We start from the raw sequence: 26,047 nt of genomic DNA, 5'->3' as shown, positions 1-26,047 counted from the left end.
TGAGACCTGAGGAGCCAGGCTTTCTGCACAGCCTTCCGCTGCTACAACACGCACACTGTGTAACTTTAATTTATCAGGGGGAAGAGGAGGGAGAAATGTGACAGGTTGACAGTTCTCTTTGCCTGCCACTCCGAGCACTCCCTCTCCCTGCAGTGTGCCGGTTAAGGGTCCTTGCTATAGAACAGTGCATTACTGAGAGCGACTTTTATTCAGCGCGCTGGAAACTCATCAGCAAGGTTGGAACCTTCTTATTAACATGAACATTTAGGGCAAGGATAGCAGATAATTATGTGATTCAGGACGTGGGCAAGCACCTGAATTTCAAAGTATTTTCCTCCCCTCTGATTTAAAATGCCACAGAAAAAAGAAAAAGAAGAAAGAAAAAAAAGGCTCATATTCATCTCCAGTGAAGGAAGAAGGATCCAGGCTTACGAAATTAAAATACCACAATGTTAAATCTCTAAAAACAAATGTCCTCAACATTTTACTATAATATATCGCAGAAATATTAGACACATATTTCAGGCTATTTAATATATTAAAAGGCCCTTGTCAGCTTTATGATATTAATGTATATTACTACTGATGCATTACCATGTGATGTTGTAATGGAGAATCTTAATATTGTTGGATGATTTAATCTATAAGAATGCATCATATTTAATAAAACAGTCATATATAATGAATTTTAAATCCACAGCTATTGAATGAATGTGAATGAGTAAGAAATGCAGGATTTCTATCTGAAGTGTGGCAAAGAGGAGCACAAAGGATTGTACAATAAAAGTACAATACCTTAGAAAAGGCACTTTCCATCACTGGTCATGTCTTATTGAAAAAAGGCTCCAGTACCTTGTCGTATTGATTTAAGCATGTATCAGCAGGATTTTCTCATATTTTTCTTAAGAATATAGCCTCCATACTGGGCAACTGGTGTTAAATTACTTCCATGAAAATCAATCATGTAGCAATTATTAAAGGACAGACATAATTTAGGCATTCAACAGAAACTATTTGGGGCTGTTTTGTTGAAAAGCACAAAGGACTTAAAATCACAAAGCGGTTTGCAGGAGCAGAATTAAAATCGTGACACCCTCAGTCGTGTGAAAGGCAGTGCAGTGGCAATATGCTCCAAGAACAAAAGACCGAACTAATCAGCCTGCAGAATAGAAAATGAAAATGGAGTTTGCAACAAAGAGAGCATGGATGTCCGGGAAAAAGAAAAGAAAAGAAAAGAATGTGTTCATGTGTAGAGCTGATTCTGTGCAACTTCAGTGAAAATGAAAGACTAAATGCACTCGAAGAAAACGGTACCCATGCTCCCGGCTGGCGTGTTGGCCAATAGGTGATCAGCCGAAATACTGTAGCAAGAAGAGCTGGAATAATTTTACACCTGTTAACTCTCACAATCTCAACGATCTCAAATCTGACATTTTAGGACTAAATATCAACATTTCACACAATATTTAAGCTCCGCAGAAACATATATATGTACGTAATAGATATAGGTGAGACACTTGAGTCTTTCTGGGTCAACGCTGTGTTCCCCCCCAATTGGAGCGAAAAAAAAAAAAAATAGCCAATGTGGTTTTTCTGTGAAAATTTAAGGGGTTGGTGGGGGTGGTGGGGCTGGGGTGGGGAGATGTGCTGCTGCCAGATTAGGCTCCAGCCTGTGCCAAGGTTATAAACAGGCTGTTATCAGGCTTCCAAACAGAATAATCCTCCCTGTATCAGCGCCCAAACATATGGGGCCACACAAAGCAGCAGCAGCCCCTGACAGACACCCCCTTTTAATTACACAGAGGAGGGGGGCAGGACCTTTCTCCCCGTGCCTTTCCCTTCTCTGCTTTAGTTTGTCTCTGTCTGGCTGTCTAGGAAATACATTCATCCTCTGAGAAGGAAGTTCATGTATCGTGATATACTATAAAGCTTCAGGACGAACCTCTCTGACCTTGTATCACATTCAAATTTTCGGATATTGAACATCAGACCTGAAACAAGTAATGAATCGATCTGTTAGTTGATCAACAGGAGAGAAAAAAAAATCCAGAGTTGAAAAAATCTGCACCATTTTTTCCCATGTTGTTGAGTTGTTATTGTCATTTTCATGTCCAAATGGTCAACATCTTCCAATTCTACATCTATTACTATTTTCTGGTATTTTATAAATTAAAAATCCAGCAGGTTTAATCAACAAATAAAATAAACCACACAATCCCAACATCTTAAGTTTTGGACAGCAACAACAATCAATGTGAAGATGTCAACATGTGGTGGCCATTTTCATTGTCAAATAAGCAATTACCTGATTCATCAATAATATAAATAAACTGCCCCTATTTTACTTATTGGGTGTTATTATGTAAAACCTGTCACATTCAGTGGGAAAGTGACATTTATTGGATATTTCTTAAAGAAACTGTGATGGACTCTTTCCACTGTTTTTATTAAGAAAATATGTAGTAGGCTAATGGTAGTGGAAATAGTGGATGATTTCCGGACTGTTTTAGATTTAAAATAAATGTACTGTATAAAAAACACTTGAGCTATTCTAAAACATAGTTTCGTTTACAAATGATTCGCTCGAACAAAACCGTGTCAATCTGTTCTGGTCAGGTCTCAACTGTTGAGGGACTCTCCTCCCCATCTGAAAGAAATAAATTCCTCGATCTTTTATATACTGCCTACAGATTTTAAAGTCTTGTTCAATAAAGTTTAAATGTCACAGAGGTGTAATAACGGGGATCATATAAACGCTGGGCTTGGAAAAGCTATGCAAAAATGACGCCGTCCCTTTCCGCTTGTGCTATAAAATTTTATTTGGCTGAATCGGCCAATAAAAATGGGCTTTGAAGGTTGTCAATGGGGAGTAATTGGTCCATTTTACAGGAGCGATCATATTTCTCTGAAGCTTTTTTTCATACGGCGTGAATGGGTCTTGACAGCGACAAAAGGAGAATCTTCGTCTTAGAGGCTTCCACACCAACCTTCAACTAAAACAGAAGGGCACGTAAAAACTGGAGGAAGAAAACATCTGGAAAACCAATATGCTGCAGGTAAACGACACTGCAAAGATGAATACGCAGCTCTGGTCGTGTGTGCTGCAAATCCGTCTTTGAGATTTCACATGAACGATGGAGATACACAGTAACAGTCCACGCTTTTGGCAGCAGCAGAGCCCATTTCACACACCCCCAGACAGCGGAAAGAGTGTAGACCTTAATGACGTCCAATCTTCTCTGTCACGCCGGGCTGGAGGCTCACCGGGGCAAAAATCGACCGACAGCTCAAAGTGCTGTTAACCGGTTTTGAGAACTCCTCGGTGATGCACAAAGCACACCTTTATTTCAAACACAAGTCACAAAAAGCTTGCCATCACTGTCTTTCCCCACAATTAAAGTTGAGACATTCATGCTCCATATACTGTATAAAAACAAATATGGAGTCTAAAAAATTCACCCATACTGTGGGTGTGAAGCCTGAAACGCTGTTTTTTCTAAACAAGATCTGAAGTCTATTAGGCGTTTGATGAAAGCCTGCAGTTATAATGTGCTTCATCCTAACTACTGTAGAAAGACATAAATGTCAACCACTGTAATGATTTGTAAACACAGACCAAAGATGATGATAGCCTCCAACAAAATTAAAGGAGGTATCTTTATTTTGCTATAGACAATCACTTTGAGATCTGAAGGCCTTTTTGTCTATGTGTTTTTCAAACTCTCCGTCTGAAGTGAATTTCTCTTTTGATTAAGACTGGAGTTTTGAACTATAAAGATGTGTATTGCGCTGTAGCTTGTAACACATTAAATTTATGACAACTGCTGTGATCTTTTTAATTGATCAAAGCCAAACGTTGCCTTGAAGAGACAAAGTAGCAGTCACTTTAAATCACGTTAAGATCTAAAGGGTTTTTAATCCTGTTTTTTTTTTGTTTTTTTTGGAGAGACAACACTTTTGTGCCCAATAACTGAATTGCTTGTGGAAAAGTAGTGCTCAGCTGTGTAACAGCAAAGGAGAAGTCAAGGAGTTTTGTTTTTGTCATCAGGTCTGGACTGGCTCTTTGATTTGATTTCACAGCTGGAGAAGCATTTGCTAAGGAAATATCAGAGTGCAGCTGTAAGCTAAAGTGTCAGTGTCTATCCATCCCAGTAAGAAAGGCCCAAAATAATAATCAAACACTCTTGCCTCTTTGGAGCATTGCTGCCAGCACCACAGAAAAACAGACAGACAAACACAATGAGTGTCTCCACATCCCTGCTCTGACAGGAGACGCTGGCAGAGTCGGGGTAAACGGACGGCGCGGTGCGGCACGGCAGCCCCTAATGATCTCCCCTCTGTTTCAGCGGACTGAGAAAAGCCATTACCTCCCGCCACATTACCCTGCCATCCCTCACATGGTGGATGGCCCCTCTCTCTCCCATGAGCACCTTGCTCCAGTCATGGCTGGCAGTGCTCACCTCCTTACCGCCTCCTCCTCAAACCCTTCCACCCTCCTCCCTCTGAAACCCCCAGCTCTATACATCACATTTAACACTTTGACACTAACAGTCTATAATGTTTCTATTCTACAAAATCACTCTGCCAACTCCAGCATCGCAGAGGAGAGTCTGAGGAAAATAAATACCACTCTAGGCCGCTGGCAGTAAATTCTAAAGGAAAAAGAAAAGTACAAAAAGAGCCTCTTATACACTCTGCCTCTTTGGCCGGCATCTGAGAGGTCCTCTGGCTGCAGTGGAAGTGAGGGATAATTTCAATCGATGCACATTACAGCCTCTAGTGACAGCAACAGCTCACACTTTACATGGAGTATTGTCTGAGGCGCATGAAGAAGCGATATAACCATATTTTCAGAGACGTCAACACTCCTTACGAGCACTTTATTGCCGTATGAAAGAAACATTTCACTGCATTAAATTATTAAAATCAAAAAGTGGCATGAATAAATAAAACCAGCCTGAATAAGTGATGTGACAAGACAGACTTGAGGCATGACCTTTGAAAGTGTCTCAATGTGTCAGCAGACGAAAAGAGAGGGACATACTTTAAGTGTGTGACAAAAACAAAAGATATGGATATTTTATACCCTATAAAATATCAAAAAAACAAAACAAACAAAAACCTAAATGGTGGAAAAAGGGAAAATTAAAAAAAAAAAAAGGCAGCATAAATGAAACATGTCAGGGAAGATTAGTCTACTCAAAAACAAAGAAGAAACAATAACCATAGAAAGCGTCCACACCTCATTGCATTACAATTTGTTTCTTTTGTCTCTCTCTTTAATATAAGTGTTTACTTGGGCAAAATCCAATCATTTCATTCTCTCGCAGTGTATTTCATGTATATAAACAAACATTTGCTCGACCTCACTGGAGTATTAGCTTTAATGTATTGTCAGCAAGCCTGGCTTTGAGAGGGCATTAATTTCAATTCGCCGATTTAAACACTCCAGTTTGTCGCAATCCTTCATCGCAGTACGCCACCAAGTCAACACACACAATGGGCCTATTTTTCAATCTAATGGCGGAGCTTACTTGCCATTAGTGAAAAAAACTGCTTTTGCCTTAGAACAAGCCACTCAAAATGTAACCCTGCATTTCAAAATGAATTTGAATAATTAATTGCAAGTTAAAACAGACATGAACCCCAAGATGTGGGCCGGGGACGGGAGCTCGGAAATATATTTTTTTGCCCCGAGGCCAGAAGATCTCTCATCTTAGAAAGCTGGAAAATCTCGTCTATGAGGATAGAGTGTGTAATCTCCAGTGAATCTAATGAAACAAAGTAAAAGATAACGCCACATTTCATCACATCGGAGACAGAGTGCTTCCTCTGGCTTGCCCTTGAGGTGGCAGGAATCCATAATCTGAGGAAATCAGTCTTTTTATGTAGTTGAGGTATCACAAGCCCCTGTTTGACCCAACTCTCAAGACAATTGATTTATGAGCAGATCTGAGACTGGAAGCCAAAAGTCTACACCTCTCCCTCAGATGATTTATTTTTTAAGAAAAGGGCTTACTAGAAAAAAAAATAAAAATTATGAGACTAACCACTGTCAGGAAGCAATTTAGATGGAATATGGCCGTTCTTTTAATAGACAATATAAAAATAGTGGCAAAACAAGCTACAAGTACATGGTGCGTTAACCATCCATGTAAATTTGATGACTGATACGACATTTTGGTCGTCAAATGTTATTGCAATATTGCATATTTACAGGCTCGCTTCCTCATATATGTCAAATTTAGACATTTAAAGGAGCCACCTCTCCTCCTGACTTGTCCTTGGACCATTCCTTTGCAGGGAGCTTGTCTTTATTATTTAATTAAGCCAATACGGCCGTTACATTAATAATTGAGTGTGAGAGGAGACCCAGGGCAGCCGCAGGCTCTGGCGCATTGGGCTTCCTGGTGAAGAGTGTATTAAAAATGTGTGTGTTTATGTCTCCAGGGCGTCTGTCCTGGCTGCATAAAATTGAATTGGTTATATCTAATATATCATCCCCTAAGGGTGGCCGGGTGGGTGGGGAGGAGCAGGGGGGGGGGGGGCTGAGATGGTCGCATCCTGCCAGCAGGGAATGAGTCCAGTCTTAGAGATTCAGAGAGACGCATGAGGCCGTGACGTTAATGTCCCTCAGAATCAAATCGATCGCTGTCCGAATTCTCAATGTGCATGGCCTTAAGCTAGGAGCACAAGACAAGCCCAGAACCAGATTAAACCCACTCGTTACCGCAGTCTTTGTTCACTTCTGGTGTCTGATGATGCATTCAGTGCATCAGTGAGAATGGGTGGAGGATTTCTTATGAAAACGGATTACAACCAGATACCAAATACAGGCAAGGAAAAAAAAAAAAAAAGCTTATGGCATTCATATAGATACTAAGAGGATGAATGTTGGTGACAATGTGAGAGTCTGAATGTAGAAGCAGGAAAAACATCACTCATGATCCCTCCTTTCACAGACTCAGGGGCTGACTGCAAATACACTCTCCCTCTCTGTGTCTTTCTCCACCTCTTCTCTTATCTGCTTCTCCCACCATCCCCCACTCCACCTCCACATCCAGCCAGCTCCGTGGCTTTATCCAACTCTGCACCTTTAAGGCCTCCAGACTCCAGAGGAATGAGCGTTTTAACACCACCATTAAGGTCAGGGCCTAAATTATTGATCTGCCACCTCTATCAGCATAACGGTCACGTAGCCAGTATCACAATCTAACCCTGCCGCCCTCGGCCAGCTCGCTGCGGCTCCCTCAATTAGAGAGAGATTCTCATTACAAAGAGAGACAGCGAGAGCGAGAGAGAGAGCAAGGTGGAGGGAGAAAAAAAAAGAAAAGAAAGAGAGGTCCATTTCAGATGGGGGGGAAAGAGGAGGGGAGGGGAGGGGAGGGGGGGCAGCAGGCATTCTTTACACCCACCCTCCTCCCTCCCTCCCTCCCTCCCTCGCTCCCATCCGCTTCCACCTCCCCCTTGAAGTCTCCCATCATCTCCCCAGACAAGACCCAAAGATGACAGGTCTTATCCTCACCAAAATGCGGGCGATAAGGCAGCTGTAAAAGAATAATAAAAGAATAATGCATGGAGGATGAAAGAGGAAGGCAGACAGGGAGTGAAGCAGGGAGAGAGAAAGAGAGGGAGAGAGGGAGAAAGAGAGGGAGAGCAGGCAGGCCAGGGAGGGGGCAGCAACATAAATAAAGATGCGGCACTGTTGGGCTGGATCTGCTAATGAATTCGGAAGGTCCTGGATCAATAACATCAGCGCGCTGACGACACATCACAAATGCCAAAGGAGCCTCTCTCCGCTTTGAGCCTGGCCTGAAGAAAAACAGACATTTACTGCACTTGCCCCCCCCCCCCCCCCCCCTCGGTGAAAATGACCAAAAGATGACCCAACGCATCGACAATCGCCTTTCTCAGACTGACCCGAAACGTCCCCAAAAAAAAAAGAGCGTGTTTGTGTGTGTGATGCTACGGCGGCGGTGACGGCGACGGAAGCATCAGGAAGCAGGAAGCGGCCTTGATGCTTGGTAATGGAGATGATTTCCACCTAGGAGATGCTGTGATAGTGGCCGTGCTATCAGTGCTATTAGTGATGCTGATGACAGATGGCTTCTTTGTCTCTATTCAGATTTATTTTCACAGCTGTCAGAGGGGAAAAACACACAGAGTACATTATTACCCAGTACAAACAGCCTGAAAATGAAACAACTCCTGACATGACGGTCAAACTGTTTGCTGTACTGAAGATCTATGGGCGGAAAAAACTGCAGAATATGTTAGAGAATGTTTTGGCAAAGAGTCTCCTAGAAGTGGATCAAAGCAGACGTTGACTTGGGTCTCTGAAAACGTGCCCTCTCTCCCGATTCGCTCATACACAATCATGGCCTAATGGCATTCTATTAACATAATTGCCAACATAACTAGTGTTCCGTGTCTGAGAGCCATTCCCCGACTACACGGAAAAAAACAGAGAGATGAGAGGAGATGAAATTGAGCCAAACTGGGACCATCCCCAAAAACATATTGTGGGTGTTCAAGCTGGATCCCCCTCCTCCTCCTCCCTTCTCCTCCTCCTCCTCCTCCTCCTCCTCCTCCTCCTCACCCGCTTTTCAAAGCTACACCGCTTTGTGGAGACCCCCTGGGATGGCTCTGGCATCTCAAGGAATGTGATGCCAGAGAGTGTGTGTCTGTGTGTGTGTCTGTGTGTGTGTCTGTGTGTGTGTCTGTGTGTGTGTGAGGGAGAGGGCACATGTTTGTATGCAGCACAGACACCGGGTGGAAGAGCAGAGCTTCCTTCACATGTTGGTCGCTGCCTCGGCGTTCAAAGATTGGGCCCCGACACACGCTTCACAACAAACACAACCTGCCAGGCAAAATGAAATTCCCATTATTTTTAATTAATCCCTAATTAAAATATATTACTCCACAGATTCCACAAATCTCTCTTAATATGCAAATGTGGCCAATTCAAGGATATTTACATATCATTAATTAAGGCAGGCACATTCTCTTACTCTAATGAGCTGTGGCCTGGGTCTGCCAGGGAAAACTAAACGCTAGGCTCAGGAGTGAGTAAGCACAGCCACAGGGGGATGCCGGCTCTCTGTTGAGTCAGAACTATCAACCGTTAACGCCGGGGTGAAGTCGACAAAAACAACTCTCCTAAGCTCACAGGAGAAATCCACCCTGAAACACTTAAACATTGTTAGAAACTGCTACCAGCGACGCAGCTCGCATCCTTGCACGTATTCGGCTGCGCTTGTGTGTTTTTCTTATTGCTGAGTATCACCGGCCAAAATGTGGGGGGAGATATGACCCCATGTAGAGGTGTTTCCAGCAGAGCCACGGAGGAGCCGGGTGTGTTATCACTGTCACTGTCACTATTACTCAGTCCGAATACATGCAGGGAATGCAACAAGTTCATGCCCTCCTCTCTGGAGTCTGTCGAAAGGACTCATGTGGACAGAGGGAAGTCACGAACTGAAACAAAGTTAAGCAAGGTAAAGCTCAGGTTAAACCCTTAACGTCACTTTTACCCTTTTATTTCCCCTGACGTACTGTTAATATTAGAAAAAGAATCATCTAAATTCACACTGACAGCATCCCATATATTCTCTACCCGTTTGTTCCGACTCCTCAGTAAAGCTTTATACTGTATATATTTTATTTACATTGAGAGAAATATTCGATTTTCCTCTGCCACATTTTATACATGCCCCCCCCCCCCCCAAAAAAAAAAAAAAAAAGTCTGGCACGTTTGGTATCTTTGGAAAGTTTGGGACCTCAAAAATAAAGTTTTCGTGGTTTGAACAACGATTGGCTGCACCTTTGAGGAGGGGATGTAAAATTATATTACGTTTATATCTGGGTACTACTTCGGGTATTTCCAAGCTATTTCTGTGACATGTGAGTATTTTACTCTAATCACTTCAATATATCTAATGCACTGAATCTTTGAGGTGAAATGGGTTTGCTCCAGTTATTTAACAGATATACAGTATGTATAATTTAATTTTATAGACTAGTGGTTTCCTACATAAGCACTGGCGCCTCTGCAGTGGGTCACTGAATAAGCCTGAGGGGTCACAAGACGATTGACGTGACAGGAAAGAAGAAAGACACTCATTCTTCCGTTTCATATATACATTTTTTTCTTTTGCTCTTTTTCTTATTTGAGATGTTTGTACAAGGCAATAAGTCCTGAAAATGCTCACGACTCACCAAAGAATGTAACATGTGCACTGCTACATTATAAAAAAGCCTTTGATCCACTACAGTAGATTACACTAATCAACAGTATATAAAATATACAGAATTAACAAATGAATTTAATACATCTAGTAATACAATATATTCTAGTATATTGCTGACATGGGCTATTCTGTTAGATATACTTGTGTTTATTTAAATGCATTTTGCTTATACTTATGCACTTTAAAAATTTAGAGTGACAGATTGTTATTTGTAATAAAGTGGTTTTTTTTTACGATGGTTGTATTACGTTTATTTAAGTAGAGGCTCTGCAGACTGATGATGCTGTATATAACAGTTACCTGATGGTGAATTCATCCTTTAACTGTATCTTCAGTGCACAGAAACGTGTTATTAACTCCACCACTTGCTCTTTAATCATTAAAGTGAACATGTGAAGTGCATCCACCCACTTTTGCATAGGTGTTACATGGATACTATTCATGAATATCATGTTGTATTAGGTGATTTGAAGGAGAGTGAGGAAATGAGGTGGGGTGAGATGTACCTTGCCCATCTCCTTGTTCTCCCCTTTTCCAGCTGCTCTAATTTGACACCTTGAGCATTGGAGGGGGGTAGGGTTAACTAGGTGGGGGAGTGCAAAGACACAGCGGAATTCATTAAGAATAGCAACCCCTCTCTCCCCTCAACCTCCCTCCAACGCTAATGACATCAGAGGTTAGCAGAGTAGCTAAGAGACGGGAGGAGAGGAGAGAAAAGGCAGAGGGAGAAACCAAGACAGAGGGGAGATCCGTGAAATTCGAAATATTTAAAATAAATATACATCTAGTGGAAGCACACAAAAAAGAGAGCGAATGGCATCACGAGGTGCTTTGACCGAACAATCTCTCCGTGGCCTTGTTTTTTCTCGCTCGGCCCGAGTGTATTTCTGCATCCTTTTAACATTCACACAAAACGAAAGAGGTTTCAAAAACTGCCATTTTGCCTCTGACAGTCTTAATGCACTATGATGACACACCAACAACCAACTGCAGACCCTTCGAAAAACCCATTTATGCCACACTTTGTAGGTTGGATGGAGTGCAATCAGACCTTTTTCAACATTGTGATTACCACGTACTGGCACAGTAATCTGTGGCTGAGGAATTGGCTGGCTAATGGCAGTTTCACATCAGCCATCCATAGGGACCTTGCAGACAGGTAAAGTGGTAGTTGCACGATATTGAAATGGTCAGTGCCACCTTGGATGAAAGGTCTTTAAAAAAAAAAGTATTAAGAACTTATTTTTTTTCTCTTGAAGCTGCAGCACTGTATGTAAGATGAGCAGCTTTATCTTTGCAGTCACTTAAAACATCAAACACCTTGCTTTCCTTCACAGCCACTCTGAAGCTGCTGCTTGATTTTAGAGCTGGAAGGAAGAAATGATTGAGGGGTAAGAGAAAGAAATGTTTCCAAGCTGAGCTGAAATCCTTGCTGAAACAGTGTCCCAAGACCTTTCAAATGCTCATTTCCATTTATCTACCAGTGACACTTTTCATGACGTACTCTCTGGCAAACTATCTGACTCATAAATCCAATTCAAGCCTATTACTGAAGAACTTTTAAAGCTATCCTTCATTAATGTTAATGGGTTTTTTTAGTGGAGGCCAGTGGTGGTTAGGACTACATGGCTGCTTTCCCAAGCTTGTTTAACAGGCTCCAGACAGAGATGGATGCTTCTTGCAGTCCGATAGGCTCTCCGAGCCATCTATCACCCAGAGGACCCACCCACAGAGCTGGCGTTCCATAACAAAGGGCAGGCAGGAAAGCTCCTGATTGACAGCTTTATGTGTGTGGTGGCTAGTCAGACAGCAGAGAGGAGACATGGTATCTGTTTCTGGCCTCAGTGCTGGCCCCCTCTCTGAAAATGAGTTGTGAAGAACAGAACAAAATAATGAGTGAGCGGGGGAATCAATCAATATGCCGGCACATGAGATAAATGAGAGAATCAAACACACACACACACACACAGACACACACACGAGAAAAAAAATATCCCTAATGCTGCTGAGTAGGTACAAAACTAATCAGGCAAATGAAGCTGCCCAAGCAACGTAAACTGTGAATGGAGAGCAGTGTTAAAGCATAAACAGTTATTATCATAAAGATTATTACCCTTACACCTCCAGACTTACTAATTAGCGCAATAAACAGGCATATTCTAAAATGTATGGCTGGAGAATGCAATAAAACCCGCCGCAACATGTAAATACAGATACGGGCGCGCACAAAGACACAAATAAAGGGATAACACACTGTTCTGGAGGCACTGCATTCCAGCTCAAAAAACATTAAAATCTATAATAATATAAAACATACAAGCGTAAACCGCTTTGCTGCTGCCACGGCTGTAATCATTTTACGAGAGGCCACAGTTCCTCTCAGGGCTGCTGTATATATTCTTGAAATGCTGACAAAAAGGAAAGGGGTGGGGGTGGAGGAGGGGGGGAGGTGGTGGATGGGTGCTGCCGGTGATGGGAGAGTGGTGGTGGCGGCGGCGGCGGTGGTGGGGTGGGGTGGGGGGTTTCAGAAGAGACACACTAAATTTGGACAGTAAGTAGTATCACCCCGTCGGCGCGGTACACCGCACATTCGCAACGCCCCATTTAACCGCACACGGCGCTTCCCTCTACTGCCTTCATTTGCATACTTCAGCGGGGCCCTGACAGATGAAGACGGATGGGGCAAAATCAGCCTCACTGAAACAACTGTTTTATCAAGGTTAAACTATCCAAGAAGCTCTTAACCCCCACGCCTTTATCACACTACAGCTCTCCCAATATCAATCTATCAATATGATCTTATTGGCAGGGAGGGGGGTGAAGACGCTCTTCATAAACTCAAGTAATAGGAACATAAAGGAATTTTATGTGTTTAGGGGAGGAGACTGCTAAACACGGTGCTGAAGGACATGTCCAATAAAACAGGCTACAAGGTGGGTGCCAGCAAGCCAAATAAAATATAATAGAAGAAGAAGAAGAAGAGCCACTCGCCTCGAGGCGTGAGAGAGGCGTGTGTGCGTGGAGTCACATGCAGGGTCGTCCATTCAGGTTTCGTGAAAGCACGAGCGAAGACCCGACAGCAGCCAGGCTCAACGTGAACTTAAACGTGGCCCTGACACCCACACACACACCCTGCTCTGTGACGGCGCCGTTTGACTGAGAGCCGGCTACATTTGTCCAATTACATGTTATCAGGTCGTGTGAAGCAGCTTCAATGTAGAAGGAGCACTCTGGTCTTTAGTCGTGTAAATCAACGCACTACACTTCCTGTGGTGAAACAGTAAAAGCACAGCAGTTCTGAAGATGTCAGTTGTTGTTGTTGTTGTTGTTGTATTTACAACAGTTCAGAAGGTCGCACAGTGTAGCTAATGCACGCTGTGTTCATACAGTGTTTGTGTGTGTGTGTGTGTACACTGTGATTGCATGCATACCTGTGTGTGTGTTTGGTCAATTACACAAATGCAAATTCTAAGATCCCTTGACAAGCCCTTAAGCAAAATTCACCATTAAACTGGGCTATTTTCATATCATACAACTCATTTATTTATTTTGATTTTATTGGTATGTTACTGTCTATTATGTATGTACATACAGGTGACAAATGGGCCGATTGCATAAAAAAAACTGTCGCTTTACAAGAGAGCATGAAGTGAAAGTGACAATAATAACATTATAAGCACTATATCATTTATATAAATAAATAAATAAAAAAGTGATACCACACAAAAAAATTAAAAAAAACTACCATCGACCTCACATGGAATCAATAACAACAGATTAAGGTTTTCTATATTTTCATAAAACATGTTTCAGGTCTTCATTGTGTTCAACCCTTTGTTATTGATACATTTTAATGGACAGTCAATGTGCCAATACACTGTGGTACTTTTATGTCAAATTTATGTGTTTACCACTTCAGAAACTTTTTATGGCGTTGCACATCAAGTAGAATGACAGACTTAACCCAAAACGACAAATTGCTGATACCACAAATAAACCCTCGTGTATACACAAATCATAAGAGCAAACTACCTCCTAACTTTTTGGTCTTTGAAGGGTAAAAGCTCCGTTAGAAGTGGCTTGGTAATAAATGAACAGAAGTATATAATTTGCTGATTATGCTCAAGTAGAAAAAAGAAAATGACAGCAATTAACATAATTTCAGTAGGAGTTAACTGTCCAGAACTAACACCGCCAAAGGCAAGCTGGCAGACAGAAGGCACTGAGGAAACCCACAGCTTTCACTCTTTGGGTTGGGATACAGATATCTACAGTACAGGGAGCCAGCAAGGAGGCATCGCTGCATTATCAATCCTCATTGCTGCTACTGGAGAAAAAAAACTGTTTACATATTTTACCTTGTTTGACGTCAGAAGAACTAAGAGTAGGCTATGCATTTTAAAGTTTGGCTGCATACGGCACTAGAAATGTAACAGTCTGATCATTACACATTTAATATAGGGTATGTATACCTCCCATAATAACTTATTATCTAATAACATGTAAAGTTAACAGGCTGGTGGAAAATCTATTGTTTCTGATGCAAAATTGAGTAAAATGAGATTAAAAAGAAAAGAAAAAAAAACAATTAGATTTGCATGGGAAACAAGCAAAATCACCCTGATGGCAGATCTGGCTTAATTGTAAGTCTTCCACCACTTTAATGGAGCACTGCAGATAAAACCTATGAGAAGTGTCGTGCTGTATATCGTGGATATTTTGTTGATTCATACATCCTGAGGGTGTTGTAGCTTTTTGCCTAACAGCCCACACTACTTCAGAAGCAGATTTTAAGTGCCCTTATCAGTCTCTCTGAGATGGTCTTTCCACTGCCAGGCAGCCAGGCCAAGTGCTGACCTCTGCTAACACTCGTGCTCTCTTCCCACTGTGCTAAATGCTACCTGTGGTGTCACATCTGCCCCGGGAAGTGATCCAAAACTACAGCACCCCGTGTCTCTGTAGGTCCCACAGAATTAGCAGCAACAATCCCAAGAGACTGCCTGCCTGCCTGCCTGCCTGCCTATTCCTGCCCCTCTAACACACACTCTTGTCACACACACAGAAATAGTAGACACCACACACCACACTGAAGATTGCCAGCATGAGGCTGTTTGATTTTGCAGCCACAAAAACAACTCTTTGTGTGGCTAAATTTATCATCGCTCTCCGCGACAGTATTTGTGTCTTTCTCTGCAGTTCAATATCTCTTCTTTTTCTCTCTGAGGGTGTGCGTGTCTGTCTATGTGTGTGTGTGTGTGTGTGTATGTGTGTGTGTGTGTGTGTGTGTGTGTGTGTCTGCATTGTTCTTTGTCTGCGCCTTTTCCTTCCAGTGAAGGTGCTGAGGTTACCAAGGCTCATCTGTGGCCTCTTTGTCTCTCACGGCAACGGCAAGGTTTATTAACATAAATTAGAATAGCTCACCGAGAGAGTACCTTGTCGCTATGCGTTACCCACGGCAACCTCTCCTCCACTCTAAATCCACCTGATCATGTGTGTATATGAGTGTGTGTGTGTCTGTGTTTGTGTGCGAAAAAAAAAAAAAAAGACAGAGATAGAGTAAAAGAGAGAGAGAGAGTGCACACACTCCCCTGCATCTAAATGTGAAACTACTCTGAAACGAGGGAGACACATCCACACCCATCTCTCCCCTGTCCTGATTAAAATAAATGGTGCTATCTGCACTGCATGACTCACTACACCATGGCATTACTATCAGTAATTGAAACATCCAATCACTACTGAGCCATCAGCCTCGCTGCTCTTCCCCATCTGACTTTGTGGCACCTGATTGAACATCCCACTGTATGGGAAGTAATACAGGATATGCCTTTGAGTTTATATGGAGAGGACGAGAGGAGCAGGGGAGAGGGAGAGAGGAGCAAAAATATTGTGTCAATGAGGCTGCAATTCATCTATTTTTTTCCCCCCCACAGCTATGTGTCTAAATGTGCCTGCATGTACAGTATATATTCAGATGTTTGTGTGTGTGTGCGTGCGTGTGTGTGTGTCCCACTCAACATCCTAAGCAGATATCCAGGGAGAGTCGGGCAGCCTCATTGATTGGTGTTGATTCCATCTGGGCAGCGAGCAGCAACTGACAGTGGATCTAAGCCGCTGCGAAAGGCAACCATTAATCTTGGTCCTGTTTAAGCAGCATGTATTAATTTATGTCATTTTTACTAAGTCAGCCAGGGAAGAGCGCTTGCCATTTTATGTTTGACTGTTCATCGAAGTCTAGTGGAGGTGGGGGCGGGTGGAGGGTGTGTGTGTGTGTGTGTGTGTGTGTGGGGGGGTCCTTTGTACAAATCCAGCACAGTGCCAACATGCCACTTACATCGTAGTGGCAGGGTGCCAGAGAAATGAGATCCTGCACCTCGAATTAAAGGTTATCAACCACCGGGGCAACCACGACCATCAAAGTGCCAAAGAAAGTCTGAATGTACAAGTAATATTTTTGATATAAGAAAGGACATGTCTCCGTGGTCAAACAGAGGAGGGAGGGGGGGGGGGGGTGGCGATGCGTGGATGTAACCACACAGATTTTAACTCCTCGTGAAAAACGATAAACTAAACAGTCGTAATATTCAGCAGTAGTTGGAGTACACAGTAGGAGCCCCATGAACATATCAGTAATAAGATCTGCAGGTGTTTCAACTCCAACAATATGAGGATATACGCATCCACCAGTCCTGCTGCGTGAAGCAATTCCATAAGACTGTGGAAAATCCAATCAAATCCAAACAGCACCAATAAGAAAAACAATGGCTGAGGCAATTGCAACTGCAATAATGTCACCGGAGCTGTTTTGTAGACAGTAAAAGCTGCTCCAGAGACAAACATCTGATAAAAAAGAAACTCCACTCTGCCATAGAGCAAATTTCCTCTCTAAAGCAATTTTATATTCGATAAGTGGGAAGGCATTCTTAGCGTAATGGATCAGAATATGATCTCTGTCAGAAAACTAAGAACACAGCCTTGTATAAAAGCCCAGCGTGCAGAATGACCAGTGCTGCTCCATCAGATAACTAAATTGAGAAGTGCAGGGAAGAAACTATAGATAGAGATGCAATGCCTTCATGTTTTATTTGAATAGGTTAACTGATAGATCTCCAATTCTCTGTCTTCCTTGCAGTTTTCATGAAGGTGACTTGTGAAAAATGTATGCGCAGGGAAAAACTGTTGTCTGAAGAAGTAAACAAACATAGATGCACACTCGTCGTATGCAAAAGAAGGGCAACAGGAAGTGAAATACAAAGTTTAAAGGCAGAAAATAGCTGCTCTCCCTGCCAAAAAGCAAGCAAAAACAAACACAAGGCTACACCTAGCGACCTGCCTGTGCCTCTCAAACACATGCGCACACACTCGTACGCACGCTCGTGCACGCACACACACACTCCCTCGCCATACGTCGACACGCAGAATATGACCATTCTACAGCCAGATCCGTTATCACGGCTAATTACTACTCCCACCTCAGATATACAGGGCTGTAATTAGCCTCTTAAAACATGATTAACATGTCTCAATTAAGCCAGTCAACATTTGCATAATATATTAGCTGTCCTAATTGCAAGTGAGTTTATATCAGAGGACAGGGAACAGCAAAAATACTTGCTGTTGCTTCTGAAGTGCGCTGATAGTGCAGGAAATATAAATATGAATAAAGAGGAAATGTCAGTGGATAAAAAGAGAACCCAGTCCATTTATGTTAGATATAACTCACTTTAAAAGCAAAGATAAACTCACAATCAGCACATACCCGCTCCGACTACTTATAAAAATATATTACATGTTTATTCTTATTCACTTAGATGAACATTTCTGGTAAGTGCAGGAAGAGTTTCCTATAAACTCACAAATCAAAGGCCAGCAACATTTTCTCAGGAAAAACTTCGCACTCGTTTTGAAGTTATTTATTTGAAGTTATTTATGAGAGAACAGACAGGGTCCTGTTCAGCCTTATTTCCGTGGAAACTAAAACATGGGGGGATAAACTGCTGCTTCGGCACTTCCAAGCTGGGGACAGATATACAGTCTCCCGGCTAGTGCGGGGAAACCAAGGACATAGCCATTAGTTTCAGGACAGCGCCACATTGGAGACTAATGCCTCCATCTGTCACTGGAGATGAGAGGAGGGTAACAAAGAGAGGCAACACTAACCCCTGAACTCATCATGGACAGCCATGTCAATTAAATACTGAAAAACAGCAGCACTGGGAGCCATAGTGACCAGTCTATCCACCGCTTCATGGGAGCTCAACTAGTACCTCCATCAACGTTTAATGTTAATGGCACAGAAAATAACATAAATAGCTATTTGACACTTTTACATTTACCTCAAGTGCACTAATTAGAGCTCAAAGGAGAATTTGATTCATCAGAAAGTGCTTTTGAAAGATAGTAAATCTAGTCAGTGTTTTAAACTGGAGCTTGACACATGTGAGCATTAAGCTGCTTTTCTCTTTCATATGATTTTAAATTGAAGTAAAGTGATGATCTTTGGGTTTTGGACAGTTGTTTTGATAACAGTGATGTCCATTTGCTTTTTGCATTTCTTAGAGTAGACAATTTATCATTAAATCTAAAAAAAAGAAATCATTAGACTAGTCAATAATGAAAATAAGCTGTAGCTCTATACCAACAAGGCAGCACTCCACAGAAATGTCTTTTCATTCACGAGGCCTGACAAGGACCTTGAGAGTGACCAGATCACAACTGTTATTATGTAAAAATATGTGTACATGTCTAATTAGCAGCACAAGGCTTCGGGGAGGGAGGGGAGCGTTAGCACAGTTAGCGGGACCGACTGATTCAGCAAGTCTCCAGCTTTGATAAGTTCAAGCGGTGTAATGCATTATCCGTCTGATCACATTAGTCATGCAGGAGCTCTCCATCTAACCCGAGCCTGCATGGGGGTAATGTGAGGCTGTTGACACAGAGTGGCCTGACGAAACAGTCCCAGGCCCACAGATAGAGAGACACAGAGCGAGAGGGAGAGAGAGAGAGAGAGAGAGGAAGAGAGAGGAAGAGAGAGGAGAGTAGGCCTGAAATCTGACACCCAGAAACACTGACTTGGTGTCTGGCTTCTCTTACTTAGTCAACCTGTACGTGCCAGCTTCCCTCGCCGTAATGGTTCCACACAAACAAAGACGCCGTCCAACTCTCTTCACAGGATGTGAAGCAAGCACAGGAAAACAAATTCTTAAGTGCTCTGCAGGAACTGTAGAAACAATGATGATAGTTTGGAAAAAAAAAAAAAAAAGTGGCGAGGGAGGGGGGGCGGGGGGCGGCAGACAGGGTAAACGTTTTCGTGAAATACAACACTGGCGACCGAGAGGAACGTCTGTGAGTGGTAACACAAGCCTCTGTCCCTGGTTCCTCCATAAGCCGGCGTGCGAATCTGAGCTTGTTTAAGCTTGCTAAATACTCTCTCCCGCCGTGACACGGGCCCGACCCCGACACAAATATACAGGGAGTGGGGTGGGGTGGGGTCATCAGTTAACTTGTGCTCTATCCACTATTGGCATGCGCTCCCGCCTTGTTTGTCAGCTGCTTGCCAATGGACACCTCACTGCTGCAATGTCCCATATTGCTGCTGTCAACACTCACACACCACTGATATACCATGGAGGGGAGGGGTGAGGGGTGAGGGGTGAGGGGTGGGGGTAACATGCAACATGCAACCTGCATGTGAATAACTAACATGCAACAAATGATATACGATCTAAAGAAATGTTTCCTCTCTTCAGCGAAAGGTCGAAGAGAAGGGGCTGCTTCAAATCTGAACAGCTGTACTCGTCTCCCTCCTGCTTGCACTTCTTCCCAAAGACACTCTGACTGCAACAATGTAAAAAAGCAAGGAGAAGCTGACTCTTTATAAAGAATATAAAAAAGACCTGACAAATTACAGGCTGTACTCCGCTCGCATACACTGCACTCAGCACATTTGGCTGTAAATGCCATGGTGAAGGTTTGAGTCATTTTCTCTGTCACTGCAGTGAAAGGATTTTCAGTTTCGTCTGCACAAGCCTCCTATGGGCGAAGATGAACCGCAGCTCAGCTCTTCAAACGCAGACAGGGAGGACACAGTGAGGCAGCCATTAAGTCGTGAGTCTCTCGCAAATTGTTTGGGTTATTCTTAACTTTAAAAAGCTTTTCTGTCTTCACAAAAACAGACCTGGTATTTATTTGTTGCCGATTTGTGGTTCAGAGCATGTTTTTTTTAATTTTTATTTCAGCTACGCTTGTAGGGAAAAATAACTGATTCAATAAATGAAATAGGAGAAAACATAAACTAGGTTGAAATATGTTCATTTCCAAACTTGGTCCTAAACAGAGGGGGAGAGAATTTGCAGGCTGAGGGGAGCCTCTCTCATCAGAAGCTCTGTGAAGCCCTGGTTGCCAAGAACGGTGGGAAGAGAAGAGAGGCAGGGGGAAAAGCCAGGAAAAGGTCCAAGTCACTTTGTTCTTCTTTTTGGAAACGAACTCTGGTTGAACCCAGGGAGACGCCAGACAGTTTACAAAGAGCCAGGCATTACTCTCTCACTTTTCACTTTCCAAGGCTTGCAATTTAGAAACAGGGCCCCATACCTACTATAGCTTCCTCCTCACAGACTGCACTCTTTAACCTTTATAAATCTGGTGAAAATCCCAAAGCGTCTGCTTTTTTTGGGAGGGGGGTTTAGGGGGGGGCTGGGAAACCTGTGCCAATTTCTGACTCACAAGAATAAAATGTCAGTGGATAAGAGTTTGTGTTAAATTAAAGGAAATGGTATTGCCTTCACACGAGCCCTGTGTTTATTTTCAACTGTCTACATGACTGCAGTGCAACAACACCAGCAGACAAAGTGACAAGGCTCTCTCAATAATCTCAGCGACTGCTTCAAAGTTGTGTTCACAGATAAGGTTATATTGGATATTTTGTTTTATTTCCTCCCTTGAAAAGCAGCGCTCCGCCACATCCCTCTGAGAATATTCACAGGCTTTCATCATGTGAGCTGCTCTTCTTTTAATCTGCTGTTAAGCGACTAATAATTCACACATTCCTTTTCATGACTTTGACCCTGGTTGCAAACATAAACAGAAAAATCCCTCTGACCTGCCTCTGCATGTAAAACAGCTCACTTAGCAAACACCATCGAACTCGGCCAAGGAAAACAAGAGACAAGAGAAAGGGTGGGGGGGAGGGAAGGGGAGGGGGGGCAGCCCCAGAAAGGCCCAAATGTCGACATGAAAACACTCCTGTCCAATGACAGCACCTCTTCTGGGGCCAGAGCGGTTCACATGCATGCTGTGTGACGTTTGTTAACGTGTTGTAAATCACAGAGAAAAGAAATACTAAAAATTTACAGTGGCTCACGAGAGGAATATCTAGATGGCCATGACCTGTTTTCACAATTTAGAAAAATCCACCAATTACCAAGGGCAGATTTTGAATTCTCTCATCAGTCCTGTGAGTATAAATGCAAGTAAGAGAAGAAAAGAACAAATCCAGCACACAAAGGAAAGTGTGAAACATAACTTACCTGTTTTCTCCTTTATTTCACACAAGACATTGAAGAGAGCAGGTTTCATTCTGTGGCAATTCAGTGCATGTTTCCTAAAAAGAGGACAGGACACCGCTTTCCAGATCAATATTCAAACAAGTGGCAACAGTGATCAAGCTACTTATAAGACTGGTCCAATCTGAAATCACCAAGTATGAACATTCAGTATCCCCAGATTTTTGTCTCTACTGTCAGAAACAGCTGGATATTGTATAAACCTTTCAGGAGCCAATGCATAGAAGATGGTTTATAGGAATAGTCTTTAACTTTAATTATTTCTCCTTATTCATACTCAATGGGAGACTTTAAAACAAGACTTTTCTTACAACATAACATGAAACTAAAATCCACACAGCCACACTACAACTGCACAACAAGCCTCAGATTTACTTTGCATCATATAGTGGGTCATTATTAACAGTGCAGTGGGTTAAAACTAAAGGAAATGATCTGCAACATGTTCTTGTAGCCCAGGATTATAATGTAAGCTCCTCTGTAAGGAGGCAGAAGAGTCTCAGTGAAACTGAGCTGCCAACTGCTCCGGAGTTTAAAAGAAAAACCATCCACACAGATGATCTTAATCTCAATTAATCAACCGATAATTAATGGGTTTGATTAAAAAATATTAACACAAAAGTTGTTGGAAATAATCAAATCTGAATCGTGACAAGTTTCTAAGGTTGTTTTTTTTAATATTATTATTCGCTTTCGCGCAGTCACGGCACTTCAGTGGGCGTAATTGCCTTCATTTAGAGACAGTCTTGATACAAACCACAGTGTTATCTCCCCTCTCCATCCCCAACAACATTGCTGAATATTTCCTCTCTTCGGTTAATAATACAAGTATTTTCTTTTAGCGTATTCTCACCTGGCCTGTGCTTCGTCTAGGCTTTGGTCTGTGATGGTCATTATTTGCTGTAATATGTCTCCGATGTCCTGCTTTCTTCCCTCTCCGTCCGTACCCGCCGTGCCATCCTGCATATGCTGCGCCAGGCCGGGGTGTCCGGCCATGCCTACCCCGTGGGAGTGCATCAACCGCGGCTGGTCGTCCATCCTTGACCACGGTCCCTGCTGCCTCGCCTCCAACTTTTTTTAAATTTTAATATCAAGAGTAGGAGGGGGGGGGAAAGGGAAGAGAAAAATATCCTCGGAAATTCCTCTGGATTCCTCTGCGTCTCTCTCTCTCTCAGCCCCGACACTCCTCCTTTTTCCTTGGTAAGCTTTTCTGGATTTGGGAGGAGGGAGACTGACACAAACCCTCTCTCTGCTTGCTCTCTCTTCGGTCTCTCTCCCAGCTGGTTTAGGTGAAATCTGATCTGAATCGCTGCTTTTGGCTTTGGCCACTCCTGCACCGCTACTGTAGGGAAGGGAAAAAAAAAAACAGGATTGAACATTAAAGGCTCCTAATCTGATTAAAAGTGGAGCGCGTTGTGCTCCTCTCATAAAAACCTCCGATGTAGTCGACAGCTTGATGCGCCAAAACGCGCTTAAGACTCAACTTGCCAGTGAAGGTTTTGGACACAAAGTAACCACCAACTGTTATTGTTTCGCTTATGTCTGGTAACTGACTCATAATCAGAGTATGGATGAAAAGCCTCCGCCCCTCGAGCCACGATTGGAGAAGAAGGAGCGCGCAAGTCCCACCTCGGTCCTCTCCGAAAACGTCAATCATCCTCCTCGGGAAGGTGGGACACTGTAATAAACATAAAGAGATGTGACCGGGCCGGGTGGCGATACTGTGATGGATAGAGAGTGAATATGTAGCCTAATAAATAATTGTGAGTGGCAGTGGAGCTCTGACCCTACAGGACAGCATGGTGGCGCTTGGAAAAGATACTCTGTCACCCAGACAATATATTTTCCTGCTGAATATTTACATTCATGCAATCAGTCAAAGGGATAAATAAATCAAGATGAATTTATTGGAACACACAGCACTTTGAGGGAAGCTTTTTTTTTTTTTTTTTTTACTAGCCTTATGTTGCACACAGGACCACAACAGTTGTCATGAATGTAAACCAGACTTTGTATTAAGACATCCTGACATTCTTGGCATCAAACAAGGCATATTAGTAATCTGACTTGTAATTTGGTAATTGAGCTACAACCACTTGATTGATTAAAGGCGAAGTCCACCAACAAACCATCAGAGTCTACGGGTTTACAGGTCTTGGGGGGCACGACTACTGCATATGTGAAAACATATAAAGTCTTTTATGGCTCCAGAGGGAGCTGTGAAAAAAATGACGGATTTCTTCAAGCGATGTCATTTTAGTCGACGCTGACTGCGTTTGAAGACTACAGCCTTGAAAATAGGAAACAAGGCCACATATGTTCAATGTGTGAAACTGATGTAACAACCAATGTTGCATTTGCATTCTGCCTATAGTGTCAGCCAGGTTGTTTTTACTGCAAAGGTTTACATTCAATGGAACAAGTATAAAACAGTCATCAAAACGTGCAGATTACGTTAACCTCCAAGCTGCTGCTCTGCACCGCTAAAATCCAGATTTTACAGCCACAAAGTCATCGGACATAATCAAGTGTCACATAACAGGCTAATGTAACACTGTGTTGTGATGCTGTGTTGCGATTTCTGCTATATTTACTTCACAGAGAAAGTTAGAAGCAACACAAGATCTTATTGTGTCTGGACTTGTTGCTAGGTCCTCCTTCTCCTTCACCTCGGCCTCTGAATTTGCCGACAAAGGCGGCAACACTGAAGGCTGTAACTTCCTCCAATAGAAAACTGTTTACACCAATTCATTTTTGAAGGATCAACAGTCAATGGGGAAACTGCACCACACAGTCACAAGTCGGTCAGTATTAAAATCTGGGGGTGCAGAGTTAGAAAAGATGTGAACTCCATAGCCTGCTGCTCATCTCCGCTTGAGGCAAGTAACTGGAGACTACATTAGCCGCTACCAGAATAATAACACACCTGAATCTCCAAGCCGAACTGTTGCATACTGAGCTGTACTGGGGCTAATATTAGGCACCAAGTATTGGAAAGGAAGGAGAATAAAACATGGTACACTCTGCTGCATTGGCTTTGATCCATTTTTAAAAGGTCTATCATTAGTCTTATAGTGTTATAGGAGGGAAAAATCTGTAGTCAATTCTTTTCCACTTGTTCCAGCATCAGCTAAAATGTGAATGTTTGTTTTAGTCTTTTGTGGGACTGATTATTGGTCAGTCAAAACATGCAATATGAATGTGTCACTTGGGCTTTCAGAAACTGTGATGTGACATTCCACAGACTAAATGATTCATTACTTAACTGAAAGATTTATCAATAATGAAAATAACTGTTAGTTGCTGCTCTAATTCCTGTAATCACAAAATCCTCTCCCATTAACACTCAACATTTAAAAAAAAAAAGAAAAGAAGCTAAATAACTTTATAGATCTGCTGCAGTTGTACGCCTCTGAGTCTGGTCTGCACTATATCCAAATGCCTCCTTCCCTTCTTTTACTGGCCGGACAGAAATCGATCAGTCAGTTTTCTCATTACGTGCTGAATAGGGAGGTAGGGCAGTAATTGTCACAAGGGGCAGGGTGAGGTTGAGGGTAGTGGCGGTGATAATGTCTGACACTCAGGAGCTGCAAGACTGCACAGCACAGCCCTGAGATGAAAGTCTGCAGTCCAACAGCCGCCCTGCTTTATTTTATTCCCGTTTTAACAGGGTCATAATGATGGAGGATTATCTTCGCGTTGTGTCGTTCTGACAGAGAAGGTGGTGGTGGCTCAGCTGTAAACATAGCTCACGGTGCTCATCAGCAGATACGACGGATATTTTTCTTCTTATTTTTTCACCCAAACAGTGAATAACAAAACACATTCTGGTGTGAGGTTGGCTCTACAGATCCTCATCTATAGCTCACACACATTAGTCTTCTTAGTCTGATTTGAAAATCAAGGTTGCATTGATTAGTGTGAAATATGATTTAATGAGCTCTTTATTTTTGCTCAAAGCTCCACTGTGAACCAACAGACAAAAATTGACCTTATTGCTTGGATGATTTTGGGTATGTTAACTCTGAATAGAATAAATAAAACCTTATTTATGGCTTTGGTTTCTGTATTTCAGAAAAATCAGCATTTGCAGCCTTAATGAAAGGGGGCAAAAAAAATCATCTGACATCGCATTTTTCCTTCAATTTAAACCAAATGTGTTGTTGCAGCATTAATAATCCCACAAAAAAGAATAAATGGGATTTGATTATAATTGCAAATGAATTTTGATGTAAA

The 26,047-nt window shown here is 42.5% G+C and overlaps 1 protein-coding gene across 3 annotated transcripts in view; it reads right to left on the bottom strand.

The window, feature by feature from the left end:
• pbx1a (pre-B-cell leukemia homeobox 1a) overlaps nucleotides 1-23,489 on the bottom strand; it is a 46,680-nt gene extending 23,191 nt beyond the window's left edge. For 2 of the 3 annotated variants that reach the window (XM_085805271.1, XM_085805273.1), the window contains exons 1-2: nucleotides 22,665-23,359; nucleotides 21,776-21,849 (exon numbers count right to left, since the gene is read on the bottom strand). In XM_085805271.1, the coding sequence (XP_085661397.1) occupies nucleotides 21,776-21,849; nucleotides 22,665-22,849 (259 nt within the window). In that variant the 5' untranslated portion in view covers nucleotides 22,850-23,359. The other variant, XM_085805272.1, reaches the window with a different exon arrangement.
• Between the last annotated feature and the right edge of the window lie 2,558 nt (nucleotides 23,490-26,047).

Source organism: Trachurus japonicus, chromosome 17, assembly GCF_045865225.1.
Source record: "Trachurus japonicus isolate A0001 chromosome 17, Traja_1.0".
Lineage (NCBI taxonomy): Eukaryota > Metazoa > Chordata > Actinopteri > Carangiformes > Carangidae > Trachurus > Trachurus japonicus.
Note: the sequence above shows the minus strand (reverse complement) of the source record. Positions and strands in the feature narration are given on the sequence as shown.